The sequence below is a fragment of the Cebus imitator genome, unplaced genomic scaffold (assembly GCF_001604975.1).
Source record: "Cebus imitator isolate Cc_AM_T3 unplaced genomic scaffold, Cebus_imitator-1.0 Scaffold10, whole genome shotgun sequence".
NCBI classification, from domain to species: domain Eukaryota; kingdom Metazoa; phylum Chordata; class Mammalia; order Primates; family Cebidae; genus Cebus; species Cebus imitator.
Genome location: NW_016107325.1, coordinates 3,664,961 through 3,683,232, shown reverse-complemented (window position 1 = coordinate 3,683,232; position 18,272 = coordinate 3,664,961). Strand labels below are relative to the sequence as shown.

The 18,272-nt window shown below is 36.7% G+C and overlaps 1 protein-coding gene across 27 annotated transcripts in view; it reads left to right on the top strand.

Moving 5' to 3' along the window:
- Positions 1 to 18,272, top strand: part of BAZ2B (bromodomain adjacent to zinc finger domain 2B) — a 334,986-nt gene that overhangs the window by 274,581 nt on the left and 42,133 nt on the right. For all 27 annotated transcript variants that reach the window (XR_001830422.2, XR_001830420.2, XM_017546664.2 and 24 more), the window contains 4 exons: positions 1,652 to 1,726; positions 2,522 to 2,765; positions 10,295 to 10,357; positions 11,833 to 11,977. Coding sequence is in view for 25 of the 27 variants with exons in the window: in XM_017546664.2 (XP_017402153.1) it covers positions 1,652 to 1,726; positions 2,522 to 2,765; positions 10,295 to 10,357; positions 11,833 to 11,977 (527 nt within the window). In the remaining 2 variants the exon portion in view is untranslated. The remainder of the gene's footprint in view (positions 1 to 1,651; positions 1,727 to 2,521; positions 2,766 to 10,294; positions 10,358 to 11,832; positions 11,978 to 18,272) is intronic.

Below are 18,272 nucleotides of genomic sequence, written 5' to 3'. Positions count from 1 at the left end.
GTCGACTCAGCTATTGAAACTTCTGTGTGCTTCACGAAGTTCTTCTGCTGTGTTTTTCAGCTCCATCAAGTCATTTATATTCTTCTCTGAGCTGTTTATTCTAGTTAGCATCTCATCTAACCTTATTTCTAAGTTCTTGGTTTCTTTGCATTGGGTTAGCACATGTTCTTTTAGCTCTGAGAAGTTTGTTATTACCCACCTTCTGAAGCCTGTTTCTGTCCATTCATTAGATTCATTCTACATCCATCTTTGATCCCTAGGTGGTGAGGAGTTGTGATCCTTTGGAGGAGGAGAGGCATTATGGTTTTTGGTGTTTTCCTCCTTTTTGTGCTGGTTTCTTCCCATTTTAGTGGCTTTATCTATCTACCTGTGGTCTTTGTAGTTGGTGACTTTCAGATGTGGTCTCTGAGTAGACGGCCTTTTTGTTGATGATGAAGTTATTTCTTTCTGTTTCTTAGTTTTCCTTCTAATAGCCAGGCCCCTCTGCCACAGGACTGCTGGAGGTCCACTCCAGACCCTGCTTGCCTGGGGATCACCCATGGGGGCTGCAGAACAGTAAGGGTTGCTGCCAGTTTCTTCTGTTATCTTTGTCCCAGAAGGATACCTGCCAGATGTCGGCCTGAGGTGTCTCTTTGGGTATACGGGGGTCAGGGAGCTGCTTGAGGAGATAGCCTGTCCCTTATAGGAGCTCAAATGCTGTCTGGGAGCTTTGTTTTTCTGTGCAGAGCTGCTGGACGTGTACTTTTAGACTGCTACCGCAGGTGCTCTGTCCTAGGAAGGTCGGCTTTATTTATAAGTTCCTGTCATGCCGCTGCCTTTTTTCATAGATGCCCTGACCCACACATAGTAGTCTGGTCACAGTCTGCCAGCAGAGGTGTTGCTGAGGTGCTGCAGGCTCTGCCCAGCTGCAGTGTGGACTGCCTCAGTAGTGGTAGTCACCCTTTCCCCTCACTGAGCTGGACCATCCTGGTTCCAGCCGCACTTCCAGCGAAACTCTCAGTCCAGAGCATTTCAGATTGCTTGTTTTGTGGGGATGGTAACCGCCGAGGCAGATCGCCTGGCTCCCTGTCTCTGACCCCTCCCTTTCAGTTGAATCACCAGCTCTGTCTCCCAGGTGTTCCAGGAATCAGTTGAAACAGCCACCCAGATTTGTGTGAGTTTCTGTGCGCCAGCCTGGCACTGGCTGAAACTGCTGTGCTGAAAACTCATGGTGCATTTTGGCCCAGGGATCTCCTGGTCTGTGGGCATTGTAAATTTGTTTGGAAATGCAGTGGGCACTCACCCTCTGCGTTTTTCTTGCTGGGAACTGCACTCCAGAGCTGTTCCTATTTGGCCACCTTGGATCCTCCCCCAGAATGCTGTCTTTCTAAGGCAACAGGTGTATAGTTTTTTTCTTGGTTTAAGATAGAAACCACAGTGAATTTTCTAATACTAATGTTGTATCCATTGGAGAAGTTACCACTTTTCAACATGTATGTGTATACATATATAAACACATATGTATATATGAATGTGTATATGCACAAAGTCAATTTTATCATTTTTTACTTAAAAATACATTAATTTACGTATCAAAGAAATTTCCATATCAAATTAAAGCATTGCATAAATTGATTAATTTACATCTTTTAATAAATTCTTGCATTGGCAGTGAAATCGACAAGAACATTGATTATATGTCAAACTTGAGGAGAGATAAATGGGTGGTAGAAGGTAAACTCCGCAAGTAAGTCCTGTTTTATTAAAGTTAATGTACTATTTTCTTTTTATACAAATTCCCAGTAAAGCATATGAATTGCAAAGATAGAATTTAAACTTTTATTATTTAAAGAAAAGATAATGCTTAATTTAGATGGGATATGAAATTAATAAAACTTAGGCGCAGAATTTACAATGGACAAAAGATGTAATGAGATTCATTGAGCTTACATTCTTCATACTTGAAAGTCATTTTCTCTTTTTTCTTTTAAACAAGTCAAGCAATCACATTTTCTAAGATTGTCTTTGCTATTAAATTGCTTTTATCACAAATAGAATGTTTGGATCTGCCACTTTTTTTCTTAATTGCTTTCTAATTAAAATTTGCTTTTATGGAATCTAAACTTATTCAACATTAAAACTTAATTATCTTCCTGCCAGAAAATGTCCTGCAGAAATTACTCCTATGTTAAGAGGTTAGTTTCTTTGTAGTAATTTGAATTGAAATTTATTCAGTCAGTTAGTATGGGATCAGAAATTATTACTCAGCTGTCATTAGAATTCTTTTCAGCTTACATATTTTTTTTTAAGTAAGTCTAATTCCAAAGAGATATCCAGAATAACTCTTGAAAGTTAATGCACCCTGTAATTAATGGAAACATTTCTTAAGTTTCCATAATTCTAATTTTTTTTAACATTGGTATATTATGTAACACAAAATAAATGCTATAAGGTATTTTTGCATACAACTCACATTTTGCTCTTTTAAAACTATATTGAGAAGTCGTTTATTCCATGTCATTACTTTTGGTAATATTTAAAGGCTCAGAATCATTCATGCTAAGAAAACAGGCAAAAAAGACACTTCAGGTGGCATTGATCTTGGAGAAGAGCAACATTCCTTAGGCACACCCACTCCAGGACGCAAGCGAAGAAGGAAGGGAGGAGACAGTGATTATGATGATGATGATGACGATGACAGTGATGACCAAGGTGATGAAGATGATGAGGACGAAGAAGATAAAGAAGACAAAAAAGGAAAAAAGCCTGATATCTGTGAAGATGAGGTAATCAAATTTAGGTTAATTTTAAGACACCTAGAACTGCATAACACATTAAAAAAAAAATTTAGAGTCAGATGGATTCGGATTTGAATTCAGTTTTGACATTTACTTGCCTCAGTTTCTTCATCTTAAAAACAAATATTACAATATGCATCCCATAAAGATTTTTGTGATGGTTATGTAATTATCTAATAGAATGTCTATACATAAAGGGCACTGAGGCTGAATTAAAGAAGTTTTTTAAATATAATTTACTTGAGAATTCTCTAAAGAGATAGGCAGATTTTTTATTTCAGATATTCTGTTTCATTCTATTAACATACTGTGTTACATTTCTATAGCGCTTCATGCCTTTAGAAGTGTTGTCAGGTTTAGTGAAAATGATGTATTCCTCAAACACCAATTATTATTTCTCTAGTTCTAGGCACTATTAATCAAAGATGAATAAGGCACTGAAAGTCGCATCTCAATGTTCACTGAGGAGGATTTGCAAAAAGAAAACATAATGTTTTAACTGCTTTGAGAGGGGCATTTACAATGTGCTAGGCAGATACAACTTAAGAGCATTTAGACTTTCTGAGGAGTAAACTCCCACAAAGAGTTTCTGGACCCATTAGCTGAGGCTGTAAGCTTAGCCGAACATTAACCTGGGTAAAGGTCTAGGGAAGAGTGTTCCAGGCAGAGAGAAATGCATAAGCAAGGGCACAGAAGCAAGAAAACACAATGTGCTTTAAGGGGTTTGCAAGTACGTCAGTGTTACTGGAGTCTCATATGCAACAATGATGAACTGGGATCTTTTGCTTTTTTAGTGATAGGAAGCCACTGAAGGGTTATAATCAGAGAATGCCACGGTCAGCATTAACTTTTAGGTTACTCACTTTGGCAACTATGTGAAAGACAGAAATAAGGTGGGGCAAGATCAGAGGTGCAGAGATCAGTCAGGAGGTACTACAGTGGTTTAGGTGAGTTGTGAGAGGTAGAAACTAGAGCAATGGTAGTTGGGATGAGGGAGAAAATTATTTAATAAGTATTTAGCAGGTGGAATGGGTAGGACTTGAAGATGGAAGTTGGACTGTGTAGGTTGATAGAGTGGTATGATTGATTTCCAGCAGTCTGGTTTGGAAGACTTCATGCTATTGTTGCCATTAACTAAAATAGAGAAATCAGGAACAGAGTAAATAGATAATTGGGGGCAGGGGTAGGTAAGGGAACAGATAATTCAAGACAGGAAATAATGATAGATTTATTTTAGGACATGCTGAGTTTGAAGTACCTGTGTAGAGAAGTTCAACAGTCAGTTGGATTTAAGAATCTGAAGCCTAAAGAAGAGTTCGCTCTTAGAAACATAGATCTGGATGTTATTATCACATAGATGATAATTTAAAATCATGAGGTAGGTAAGATTGCAGAGGGGGATTGGTTTAGTGAATAGAGTAGTAGACTGAGGTTGGAACCCCAGGGAACAGCAGCATTTAACAGGAGCCCACAAGACTTCTTGTTCAAGAAGCAACAGCAGAGAGGTTGAAGATTTCTATAATGAATTGGGGGTCCCCAAGATCACCTTCAGGTTTAGTGACTCACTAGGACGATTCACAGAACTCAGCACATACTTGTGCTTATGGCAATGAATTACTACAGTAAAAGGAAACAAAGCAAAATCAGCAAAGAGTGTATGGGCAATGATCAGAGGAAACCAGATGCAAACTTCCAAGACTCATCTTCCAGTGGAGCCACACAGGACAGGCTTAATTACCCCAGCAACAAATTATGACAACATGCATGAAATGTTATCTACAAGGGAAGCTCTTTAGAGACTCAGTGTCCAGGTTTTTACTGGAGGCTGGCCATTTAGGTACCCTCTGAATAGCATGTGCCAAAATATCAGATTCCCTGAAGAAAAGCAGGTATTCAGCATAATCCATGTTGTTAGCACAAATAGTTCAGGTCCATATTAAGAGCTCATCTTATCAGTTTGGGTGGGGATACCCTCCCAAAATCTAAGCTCCCGTATGCCAGCCAAGGACCAACCTTGTAAGCAGGCCTTCCAAAGGATAGCAATCAGGTCTGCTGTATTGTCTTTTCTACACATGTAATAATAATAGTAATCAAGAAAATCAAACATTGCAAAAAGGAGAGTGATAAACAGTGGTACAGCAGTAGGAGGCTAGTGTGATGAGGACTGAAATATTGATTGAATTTGGCAGCATAGAGGTCATTGGTAACCAGTGTCAACACAGTTTTAGTAGAGGTATGAGCATAGCTACCAGGCTATAACTGATTGATAACAATAGGAGGTGAGAAAGTGAGGATGACTGTTTCAAGCATTGTGCCTCAGAAGAAAGCAGGACAAAGAGCCAAGGATTTTTCAGATGTGAAAGACTTGAAATGATTTTTGATGGATAGAAAAGAGCCAATAAAATGAGAGAAGGGGATGTAAGATAAAAGAAATGAAAATAGCACAGTGGTATAAGGTTCTAAAGATTTTGGAGGGGCTTCAATCAAGGTGAAGGAGCTACCTTTGAAGAGTAGGTCAAAGGGAAGAAAGCAAGGTCATAGAGGGATGTGTGTGTATGTATATGAGTTTAGGGGAAACTACCATAAGTCATGAAAATGGACATGTATAAAAGGTTGATGTTCACATTTATCAGAAAAGAATGCTCGATAGGACTATAGAACTGAACTCAGAAAAACAACATACAGGTAACCATTTCTTCTGCCCTCAATGCTAAGAGATACTTAGCTAAGGAAGTCTAGAAAGAACTCTTTTCCCTCCTTGCATCAACTCAGTAATGCTGGAGAAATAAAGAAAGCTTAGAGAGATGAATTTATTGATGGAATGTGAAAGCTGAGAGATAAATTTATCAATGGAATGTGTGAAAATAATAACTAGTTGGGACCAATGCTAATCAAATTTATGAATGAATGTAGGACTTACGATGTGCTACACGATTCTCTAAGTAAAAATAGCATAAATACAAAATGTTGTCAGAAATTCTCCCTTTCCAGTGTTATATTTTAAACCAGAATGGTAAAAATTACTAGAATGAACTTTTCTTTTTTGTTGTTTAATTTTGATAGAACATATAACATGAGATCCACCCCCTTAATAAATGTTTAAATATACAGTATACACTGTTGGTAACTATAGGCACGGGTTGTACAACAGCTTTCTAGAACTTATTCATCTTGCGTAACTGAAACTTCACACCGTTAAATAATAACTCCCCAATTTCCCCTTCCTTCCAGCCCCTGGCAACCACCGTTCCACTCTCTGGTTCTTTGAGTTTGACTAGTTCAGATACCTCATAAAATTGGAGTCATGTAGAATTTAACCATCTGTGACTGGTTTATTTCACTTCGCAAAATGTCCTCAAGGTTCACCCATGTTATTACATATGGCAGGGTTTTTTTAAGGCTGAATAATATTTCATTGTATCTATATATCACATTTTGTTTATTCATCCATCCATCAATGGACACTTGGGTTGCTTTCACCATTTGGCCATTGTGAATAACGTTGCAATGAACATTACAGCACAAATATGTTGAGATCATGATTTTAGTTCTTTTAAATAAACACCCCAAAGTGGGATTGCAGGATCAGATAGTTTTTAAATTTTTTGAGGAGCCTTAATACTGTTTTCCATAGTGGTTACACCATTTTACAATCCCACCAACAGTATTTGAAGGTTCCAATTTCTCCATATCCTTGCCAACACTCTTCTCTGTCTCTCTCTTTCTCTTTCTCCCTCCCTACCTCCCTTCCTTTCCCTCTCTGTCTCCCTCTCCCTGTCTCTCTCTTCCTCTCTTTCTTTTTAAGAGTAACTATCGTAACAACTGTGAGATGATATCTCACTGTGGTTTTGATTTTGCATTTCCCTGATTAGTGATGTTGGACATCCTTTCACATACCTGTTGGCCATTTGTATGTCTTCACTGCAGAAATGTCTACTCAGGTTCTTTGTCCATTTTAAAAATCTTGTTACCTGGTTTTTGCTGTTAAGTTCTAAGAGTTACTTATATAGTTTGGATATTAACCCCTTATCAAATATATGGTTTGCAAATGTTTTCTCCCATCTTATAGGTTCCCGTCTGTTGTTTCCTTTGCTATGAAGAAACACTTTAATTTGATACAGTGCCACTTCTCTATTTTTGTTTTTATTTCCTGTGTTTTTCATGTCATATTCAAGAACTCATTGTAATTAATTGAACTTCACTACTTTAAAGAATACCAATCTGAAAATGAGACTACATTGAGATTCCTTGCAGAAGCAATTTATTTCATAATATAGTACTTTTGAAACTACTGACTTATGTACATTCATCTGTGACAACTAATACAAAATTTGGGTAGCAGAAGTGTGATTACCCAAACAAAAGATACCATTTATAAGCAGTTTGCTTCGTTTGGCAAGTAGAGCTGTTTCCATAGCAGGTATTAAGCCTTTCTGACCAAAATTAATTACCTTTTCATAGAATTAGTAGCCCCTTTTAGCACTTCACATTATAAATTATTTTAAAGTGTTAACTCTTAAATTTAATAACTTGGACAATGATGTGCAAGGATTTCAGTTTATTCTACTGTGTAGTTATTACTAAACTAAAGCTTATTTACAGAAATTATTTGTTTCACTTGGTTTCTTTTTTAAACAGAATTAACAAACCATACATTTTATTGTTTACACATAGACTATTTGAAAATCATTATTAAAGTTTTAAAGAAGATGTGCCATTTAAGGTAGTATTTCACTTTTTTATGAGTGGCGAATTATAGAGTTAAATAGATTTTGGGATCTCATTGGCAAAGGTAGATTTTGTTATTAATGTGAGGAAACAATTGCAAAATTTTGTGAAGTAATAAATATTAGGACCTAAGAAGTCAAATTAACATTTCATGTGCAATGATTTGAATTATTCTTCATAATGAAGAACTGGCAGACACATCAATTTCCTATATAAGAAAAATTTTGATTACATACTGAAACTGATTGTTAGGTTAGGCACATTGGCTCTCAAAGTATAGATTTGCCCTCTCAAGTTTACCTTCCTTAAAGGATTGATTGCAGGGGTGTTTTTATTGAGACCCACATAATCCCTTTCAATTAAAAGAACTTCCCTTGACTAGATCATAGCCCCTTTATCACAAAGAGGATTCCCTTTTCTCCTCACTCTTCTTTCTTTCATTCTGTAGAGTTTTTTTGAGACCTATGGGAATTTAACCTTACAAGTTGGCCTGTAAGAGGTTTTGTGGACAATTAAATTCTGACATATAGGGACATATAATGACCCTCTTTTTTGGTTGGGGAACTGTGGCAGGGATAGATTCTATATTCTTAGTTTTGTTGTTGGTGCTACTACCTTTCTCTATGTTCTTCCAAGTTTTTTTTTTTAAATCTCTGAAAATTAAAAGTACTATTAGCCAAAGCTCCTTTGAATAAAACTTTAGGAGACATTTTATTTCTTTTTGCATCATAGGAAGAACCTTAAAAATTGCAGTTAGACAGTTTGGCTGATACATGGCAGTTTCAAATATCTGATATCTTATTTTGAATATTTCTTGATTGAACTGTATTTTGGCATAAACAGATTATCAAACATTTGTCCTGCTGATTAAAATACCACATTAGAATATATAAATATTTACATGAGAGTCAAGATTTAAGAGTTGTTGAGCTAGTTATCTTTTAAGGTTTCTTTTAATTCCAAATAGAATTCATGTTACTTTTAGCTCAAATGGTGTGCCTAAACACCTTTGTAACTTGGTTCCCCAAATTTGGCTAAGGAGTAGACGAATGAGAGATGATGGTAAAAGGATGAGAATCTTCTTTTCACTATTTTTTTCGCTGTGTAGGTAGCCATACTGGTCAGAAATATATATTTATGGTGGTTGGTGGCAGTGTGGCTTTTTATAAATGCTTATAGGAAGTAAACATCAAAAACAAGTTGTTATTTTTCTTTAATCTAGGCTGTACCTGCATCTTCTTATTAAAGAAGGAACACTGTTGGTTGCCTTCAGATCTGTTCATAATTTGTCCTCACAAAACCTTCATGTAATAGCTAACATTATCACCAAATTTACAGATGAATAGCCTTAGAAAAGTTAAATAATTTGCCTGTGTCTGGTAGCGCAGCTAAGATCCAAAGAAACCCATGTACCTTCTGTTCATGCTTTACCTCTAAAAGGTACAATTTGGAGATACTTCTTCTGTTATCATTTTCTAGAATGAAAAATTTTACATAATTACTTGCAAATCTTCTGTTTATGAAATTAATTCTATATATGTTGGGAATTATTTTTATTCTAAAAGCTCAGTGTGTTCAAATATAGACAATCTTCTTCCCTTTAAAAATAACTCCTTCAGTTGATGGTATCAGTGTTTTTCCAGTCTCCTAGATTTAAAACCTTAACATCATAATTTATTTATTTCATCATCTTCCTTGCCCCTCTGTGCCGCATGTTCATGAGTTGCCAAGACTTAACAGCTCTATAACTATGTAACATCTCTTACATCCATTTGGTTTTTTCCATCTTTATTTCTTTTACCCTAGTAAGAACCATATCCCTTCTTCTCTAATCTGTCAGCTAGATTTAAACTAAAACTAGTCTGTTAGCTATTTTACCAATTTTAATCCCTTCTCTGCTCCAGGCCATCTAATAACTATTGCCAAAATAACCTTTGGAAAGCATAATTCTGATGTTTGACCTACCTCAAAGGATCATTTTGTTAATTGCCAAGCATTTACAGGTCTTCACAATCTAGCCCTAAACTCATCTTGCCTCATCTCCTACCTTACCTCTTTATGCACCTCTTGTGTCAAGACGTGTCAAACTCTTTATGGAATGACCTGTCCTCTTTTCTCTGATGAATGCATTTCTAACCATTCTTTAGTAGCGAATTAAAACATGACTTCTTCTATAAAGCCTCTCTTGGTATACATTTCCACTAAAAGTAATCTTATTCTGCCTTGAATGTGACAGCTTTTAATGGCTACCTCTCTTTGAGATCCTTATATCTTCCTGCTATTTGGGGGGTTTATGGTGTATGTGATTTTGTTATGTTTTGTTTTTTGAGGGGATGAGGTCTGCAGGCTGGAGTGCAGTGGAATGGTCATAACTCACAGCAGCCTTAAACTTCTGAGCTCAAGTGATCCTCCTGTGTCAGCCTTCCAATTAGCTGGGACTACAGGCACCAGCCACTGTGCCCAGCTAATTTTGATTTTTGTAGAGACTGGATCTGACTGTGATGTCCAGGCTAGTCTCAAATTCCTGGCCTCAAGTGATCCTCCTATCTCAGCCTCCTAAAGCACTGGGATTCCTGACATGAGCCACCATACCTGGGGTTTTGTGTTTTTTTAATGGAACATTTTATGTATCTCTCTACCAGATTATTAGTTTATAGAAAAGAGCGGATTCTTATTCCTTTCCATAGTATGTCTTCTAGTACTTTGCATATAGGAGACTTTCATTAAATATTTACTGATTGATTGAATCTTAAAAACAGATAAATGATACTGTATTTTCTTATGTATAGGATGAAGGTGACCAAGCAGCAAGTGTTGAAGAGCTGGAAAAACAGATTGAAAAACTGAGTAAAGTAAGCACTTTTCTGGTTAACATTTACATCTTCACAGTGTTTTAAAAATCTACATTGTATGGGGATTAGTTTTTCTGACTGCTAAGCAAAAACAAGCTTTTGGTGAATAATTAAAAATGAAGATTCTGAATAACATTTTTATCAGAAAAAAAATAAGATGAGGAGTGCTAGAAACATTCCTACAATTGAACTTTACAAGCTTAATGCCAGGGTTAAAAGCTTGCCTCTTAAAACATCGTACTGAACTTAATCAGAGCCTAGAAAGAAAATATTCTGTATTCTTCAGCTCTTCATATAAATACAAAGTATCAATTAAGGCATAGTTTTATTTTTTGGAATTAATTACTAAAAAATTCAGTTGAATTTCATAGTGATAGTTTCAGCATCTTAGGTTTTATTTTACATTTGTAGATTTGTGGGCTTAATTTGTATTGGATTTGTAAAATGTCCATATTTACATACTTCTCGTTAAAAATTCAGTTTCAGCACTGGTTTATGCCTATTATCCCAGCACTTTGGGAGGCTGAGGAGAGAGGATCATTTGAGCCCGGGAGTTTGAGACAAGCCTGGGCAACGTGGCAAGATCTCGTCTCTATTTAAAAAAAAAGAAAAAAGAAAACTAAATTTCATAGTGTAATGAAATTTAAAATAAGCTTTTTATAAGAACAAAAATGAGTTTTTAAAGCTATTATGAGATGCCTGTGTATGGTATTAGTATTAGATTTATCATGGATCTATCCTAAAAATTATATGTTATCTAAGTTTACATGAGTATAAAAATTGGCAAATACAGGTTTAGCCAATTATATATATATTATTTGGTTTTTGTTTTGCTTTGTTTGTTGAAACAGAGTCTCAATCTGTCACTTAGGCTGGATTGCAATGGCACGATCACTGCAGCCTTGACCTCCCAGGCTCAAGCCATCCTGCCACCTCAACCTCCCCAGAAGCTGCAACTACATGTGCCACCACGCCCAGCTAATTTTTCATATTTTTTGTAGAGATCGGGTCTCACTCTGTTGCCAAGGCTGATCTCTAATTCCTGGGCTCAAATGATCCACCCGCCTTGACCTCCCAGAGTGCTGGGATTACAGGCATGAGCCTCTGTGCCTGGCCTATATGTATTATTTGTTATATACTGTAATGAATAGAATTGAACCGGTTTGCTTTGGCTCTGTAAAATACTTGATCCCATTGTTTATTATCAAGTATAAGACATGTTTTACTATAAGATACTTGATAAAATAAAACTTATCCTCTTACTCCATGGCAGTGAAAATAATTATCCTTAAAGTGATTTCTATCTTTATAAATGTTACTGAAATTGAAGTGAGGAATGAATATTTAGCCCTTTTGCTCTTTTCCCAGTAGTGAAATTTATCTGCTTAAAGGTTTAATAAGTATAAAGTTACTTATATATTAATTTTTAAAGCATTTAACATCCCAAACTTAATTATATGTACCATTTTTAACAGCAACAGAGTCAGTACAGAAGGAAACTCTTTGATGCATCTCACTCATTACGTTCAATGATGTTTGGCCAGGATCGTTACAGACGCCGGTACTGGATTCTTCCCCAATGTGGGGGGGTTTTTGTAGAAGGCATGGAGAGTGGTGAAGGTAAGAACTAATAATCCAATATAAATTGTTAAGAAACTATATATTTTAAAACTGTTACTTCTTCAGTATATTTTGTGTTCCCATAATCAATGTTTGGTAAACATGTACAACCTTGCTTCTCATTCCTTTTGAACCCATAATGCCCCTTCACTGATGCATAAAAAGGAGAAGCACTAGAAACATTCCTACAATTGAACTTTACAAGCTTAATGCCAAGGTTAAAAGCCTACCTCTTAAAACATGATACTGTTGATATTCCAGCCCTTGATATTTCTACTATTTCTGACATCAGACATAAACTGTTCTTTCTTTAGTGGACAAAGATCTGCACCTGTATTACCTTTTATAGCTGCTGCTCCATTTCTCATCCTTCCCATTGTCAAACTTCCCAATAAGTGGTTTATTACTTTATAATAAGCATACATCCTGGCACTACCTCCCAATAGGTAACTTGCTTAAATCTAAGATCTTCATTATAGTCCTCATTCCTTTTCAAATCTTGTTAATGTTTGAAATTTGAGATCACTTCCCTCTCCTTCAAACTTGTTCCTTTTTTGAATTTTGTGTTACCACAAATTCATGATATTCTACCTTTAGACCTCTTTCGCTGGCTCCATTTCTGTTACGTTAACTGGTAGAATACATTGTGCATTTATGTGCTCAGTAAACCTTCATGAATGTAACTTTTCAGAACTCCACGTCTGGACATTTTCAAATGCCAAATTCTGATGGAGACAAAAGTGTTAAGTTAGTGCTTATAGGTTTTAGAATGTAGATATTGACTTATGTTGGTACATGGAAGCAAAAATGTTTTTACTTTCTGAAGTCTGTAAGCACTAACATTAACACTTTTGTCCCCATCAGACATGGAAGAAAAAACCCATTTTTGAATGCCTGCTAGGTGCTAGATATTTCTAGGCACTGTAGGAAACACAAAGCTGTGTAAGATAGAATCCATGTTGGCTGGGTGCAGCAGCTCACACCTTTAATCTCAGCACTTTAGGAGGCCGAGGTGGGCAGATCACAAGGTCAGGAGATTAGAGACCATCCTGGCTAACACAGTGAAACCCCATCTCTACTAAAAATACAAAAAATTAGCCAAGGGTGGTAGCATGTGCCTGTAGTCCCAGCTATTCGGGAGGCTGAGGCAGGAGAATCACTTGAACCCAGGAGGCAGAAGTTGCAGTGAGTTGAGATCGCTCCACTGCACTCCAGCCTGGGTGACAGAATGGACCCTGTCTCAAAAATAAATAAAATACATACATAATACAAATTATGATACTTTAAAATGAATTAGAGTAGTCAATAGGAGAGGTTGTTTGAAATGAAATTAAGTCAAAGTTTTAGTATGGGAATCTAATTTAAAATGACAAAATTATGGGTCATTTAGAAATACAGAACCTGGGAGACTTGAGAGCAGATTCTTTTTAAATGCCCAGGTGAGTGGCTTTTTAACCTTAGGTATAATTAGAATCACCTGAACAGCTTAAGAACCCAACCAATCTGAGCCCTACCCAGACCAGTTAAATATTCAATATGATTAAGAGCCACATTTTTCTTAGTCACTTGGACGTGTAAACTTGAAGTATCTAGGACATCAACTTTCCTTCAGAATACCTGAAATCGGTCTCTTTGCAACACTACTGAAATCAGTTCATCGTTATGTACCTGGATTATTACACCTGTCCTCAATTTCTCTGTATACAATTCTTCCTTCTATTACATTCTGTCATCATATCATTTCTCTACTCTGAAACCTTAAATATACCCATAACCGATAATATGATGTTATAAATATGTACTTAGCTGTAGGAGTTCAGTCAGGGTAGTGAGAAAAATTGTAAAATGGACACAAACCTTGGAAGGCTGGAGGGTCTTGCAAAAGCCTCAGAATAGTAATAGCTAAAGGCAGCCAGATTCTCTTATCTGGTGCCTGAAAGCTTAAGTTAAGTAACTAGTGGATGTAAAGAAACTGATCTAGATAAGTTAGTTTACTTAGGCCTTGGAACCTGGCCTTTAGTCATCTGTAAGACTGCCATCTCTGGGGAGGGCGACCATATTAATTATCCACAAGTGTGTTGACTCAAAGCCTTTGTCATTAAATCTATACTTAATAAATGCCTGCAGTGCCAGCTGGTGAGGGCTGCACCCTCCTCGGTGTCTGTGAGTGGCCGAGACCCCTAGCCCACTCTTTCACTGGATATCTGTGTCTGAGTGCTTTTGTTCATCCATCACTGAGTCAGGGTCTGCAGGTCGGACTTGACAGCCTAGCATTCAAGACTGTATACAATTCTGACTCCAAGCCGTCTTTACACTGTTCTCTAATGAGAATTCACCTAGTCCAGTCTACTCACTCAACATATATGTATTCCTCCCCTTGCATCTTTGTCAAATTTTGTTCATTATATGATAATCTGCTTTTCTTCTACCATCTAAATTTCACCCATCCTTCTTGATCCAGCTCAAATCCTAAACTTTTCCATAAACTTCCCAGCTTATTTAAGTGAAACTTTTAATATACGTGAAATTGAGCTTCCAGAAAAGCAGATAATTAATTAGACAATTATTTTAGCACATTAATGTATATACTATTTCCTTATTTAAATCTTATAATCTTCATCTGTACTTTTTATTTTCTATAATGTTGGAATGATAGTACGTTCTTTTTTGTTGTTGTTCAGAAAATTTATATTAATTTTATTTTTTAAAATAACAGTATTAATAACACATAAACATCCATATACACATACACACATATACTCTTTTGTTGCATATACAAAGAAGCATTTTCTTTGTACTGTAGTACTGGAAATCACTCAAACATGCATGAGAAAAAGACTACAAGTACATTTTGACATATGCATTAAATAGAAAGCTGTAAATCAATGATGGAATAAGTTGTAGCATTCAATCATACTATAAGAAAATTATAGATAACAAAAATTTATTACGTATTTCAAAATAGCTGGATTTGTAATGTTCCCAACACAAAGAAAAAAATAAATGTTTGAGTTGATGGATACTCCAGAAGCCCTGATTTGATCATTATACATTGTGTACAGGCATCAAAATTACACATACCCCAAAATATGTAGAATTATTAAATATTAATTTAAAAAATAAATAACTGTGCTCTAAGCATCAATAGGAGTGAATCACAAAATACATTTTTTGAAAGAAACTAGTCATAGTAAAACCTATACTCTTTAATTTAACATAAAGTTCAAAAATAGAGAAAACCACAACAAATTATTTTAAGATTGATACATGTGTTGAACTTTTAAAGACACTCAAGGGAGTGAATAATAACAACTACAGTTTGTTCTTACCTCTGGAGTGGTAATAAAGGCAAGTGTCCTGGGAAGAGCACAGGAAAATGTCTATGTTGCTGATATTTTATTTCTTTTTTTTTTTTAATTGCATTTTAGGTTTTGGGGTACATGTGAAGAACATGCAAGATTGTTGCATAGGTACACGCGTGGCAGTGTGATTTGCTGCCTTCCTCCCCATCACCTATATCTGGCATCTCTCCCCATGCTCTCTCTCCCCAACTCCCCCACCCCCTGCTGTCCCTCCCCTATTTCCCCCCAACAGACCCCAGTGTGTGATGCTCCCCTCCCTGTGTCCATGTGTTCTCATTGTTCAACACCCGCCTATGAGTGAGAACATGCAGTGGTTGATTTTCTGCTCTTGTGTCAGTTTGCTGAGAATGATGGTTTCCAGGTTCATCCATGTCCCGACAAAGGACACAAACTCATCGTTTTTGATGGCTGCATAATATTCCATGGTGTATATGTGCCATATTTTCCCTGTCCAGTCTATCATCGATGGGCATTTGGGTTGGTTCCAGGTATTTGCTATCATAAACAGTGCTGCAATGAACAATCGTGTGCATGTGTCCTTATAGTAGAATGATTTATAATCCTTTGGATATATACCCAGTAATGGGATTGCTGGGTCAAATGCAATTTCTATTTCTAGGTCCTTGAGGAATCGCCACACTGTCTTCCACAATGGTTGAACTAATTTACACTCCCACCAACAGTGTAAAAGCGTTCCTATTTCTCCACATCCTCTCCAGCATCTGTTGTCTCCAGATTTTTTAATGATCTCCATTCTAACTGGCGTGAGATGGTATCTCAATGTAGTTTTGATTTGCATTTCTCTAATGACCAGTGATGATGAGCATTTTTTCATATGTTTGTTGGCCTCATGTATGTCTTCTTTTGTAAAGTGTCTGTTCATATCCTTTGCCCACTTTTGAATGGGCTTGTTTGTTTTTTTCTTGTAAATCTGTTTTAGTTCTTTGTAAATTCTGGATATCAGCCCTTTGTCAGATGGGTAAACTGCAAAAATTTTTTCCCATTCTGTTGGTTGCCGATTCACTCTAATGATTGTTTCTTTTGCTGTGCAGAAGCTGTGGAGTTTGATTAGGTCCCATTTGTCTATTTTGGCTTTTGTTGTCAATGCTTTTGGTGTTTTGGTCATGAAGTCCTTGCCTACACCTATGTCCTGAATGGTTTTGCCTAGATTTTCTTCTAGGGTTTTTATGGTATTACGTCTTATGTTTAAGTCTTTAATCCATCTAGTGTTACTTTTAGTGTAAGGTGTCAGGAAGGGATCCAGTTTCTGCTTTCTGCACATGGCTAGCCAGTTTTCCCAACACCATTTATTAAACAGGGAATCCTTTCCCCATTGCTTGTTTTTGTCTGGTTTTTCAAACATCAGATGGTTGTAGATATGTTGTGTTGCCTCCAAGGCCTCTGTTATGTTCCATTTGTCTATATCTCTGTTTTGGTACCAGTACCATGCTGTTTTGATTACTGTAGCCTTGTAGTATAATTTGAAGTCCAGTAGTGTGATGCCTCCCCCTTTGTTCTTTTTGCTTAGAATTGACTTGGCTATGCGGGCTCTCTTTTGGTTCCATATGAAGTTTAAGGTGTTTTTTCCCAGTTCTGTGAAGAGGGTCATTGATAGCTTGATGGGGATAGCGTTGAATCTGTAAATTACTTTGGGCAGTATGGCCATTTTCACTATATTGATTCTTCCTAACCATGAACATGGAATGCTTCTCCATCTGTTTGTGTCCTCCCTTATTTCATTGAGCAGTGGTTTGTAGTTCTCCTTGAAGAGATCCTTTACATTCTTTGTTAGTTGTATTCCTAGGTATTTTACTCTCTTTGTAGCAATTGTGAATTGCAGTTCTTTCTTGATTTGGCTCTCTTTAAGTCTGTTATTGGTGTATAGGAATGCATGTGATTTTTGTACATTGATTTTGTATTCTGAGACTTTGCTGAAGTTGCTTATCAGTTTCAGGAGATTTTGGGCTGAGACGATGGGGCCTTCTAGATATACAATCATGTCGTCTGCAAATAGAGACAATTTGACTTCCTCCTTTCCTATTTGTTCTGGCTTGAACTTCCAGTACTATATTGAATAGGAGTGGTGAGAGAGTGCATCCTGTCTTGTGCCAGATTTCAAAGGGAATGCTTCCAGTTTTTGCCCATTCAGTAGGATATTGGCTATTGGTTTGCCATAAATAGCTTTTATTATTTTGAGATACGTTCCATCAATACCTAGTTTATTGAGGGTTTTTAGCGTCAAGGGCTGATGAATTTTGTCAAAGGCCTTCTCTGCATCAATTGAGATAATCATGTGGTTTTTGTCTTTGGTTCTGTTTATGTGGTGAATTACATTTATAGATTTGCGTATGCTGAACCAGCCTTGCATCCCCAGGATGAAGCCTACTTGATCGTGGTGGATAAGCTTTTTGATGTGCTGTTGCAATCGGCTTGCCAGTATTTTTTTGAAGATTTTTGCATCTATGTTCATTATGGATATTGGCCTGAAGTTTTTTTTTCTTGTTGTTGAGTCTCTGCCGGGTTTTGGTATCAGGATGATGTTGGTCTCGTAAAATGATTTGGGAAAGATTCCTTCTTTTGTATTATTTGGAATAGTTTCAGAAGGAATGGTACCAGCTCCTCTTTGTTTGTCTGGTAGAATTTGGCTGTGAACCTATCTGGACCTGGGCTTTTTTTGGTTGGTAGGTTATTAATTGCTGCCTCAACTTCAGACCTTGTTATGGGTCTGTTCAGGGTTCCGGCTTCTTCCTGGGTTAGGCTTGGGAGGAGGCAAGTGTCCAGGAATTTATCCATTTCTTCCAGGTTTACTAGTTTATGTGCATAGAGTTCTTTGTAATAATCTCTGATTATGGTTTCAATTTCTGTGGAATCTGTGGTGATATCCCCTTTATCGTTTTTTATTGCATCAATTTGGTTATTCTCTCTTTTCTTTT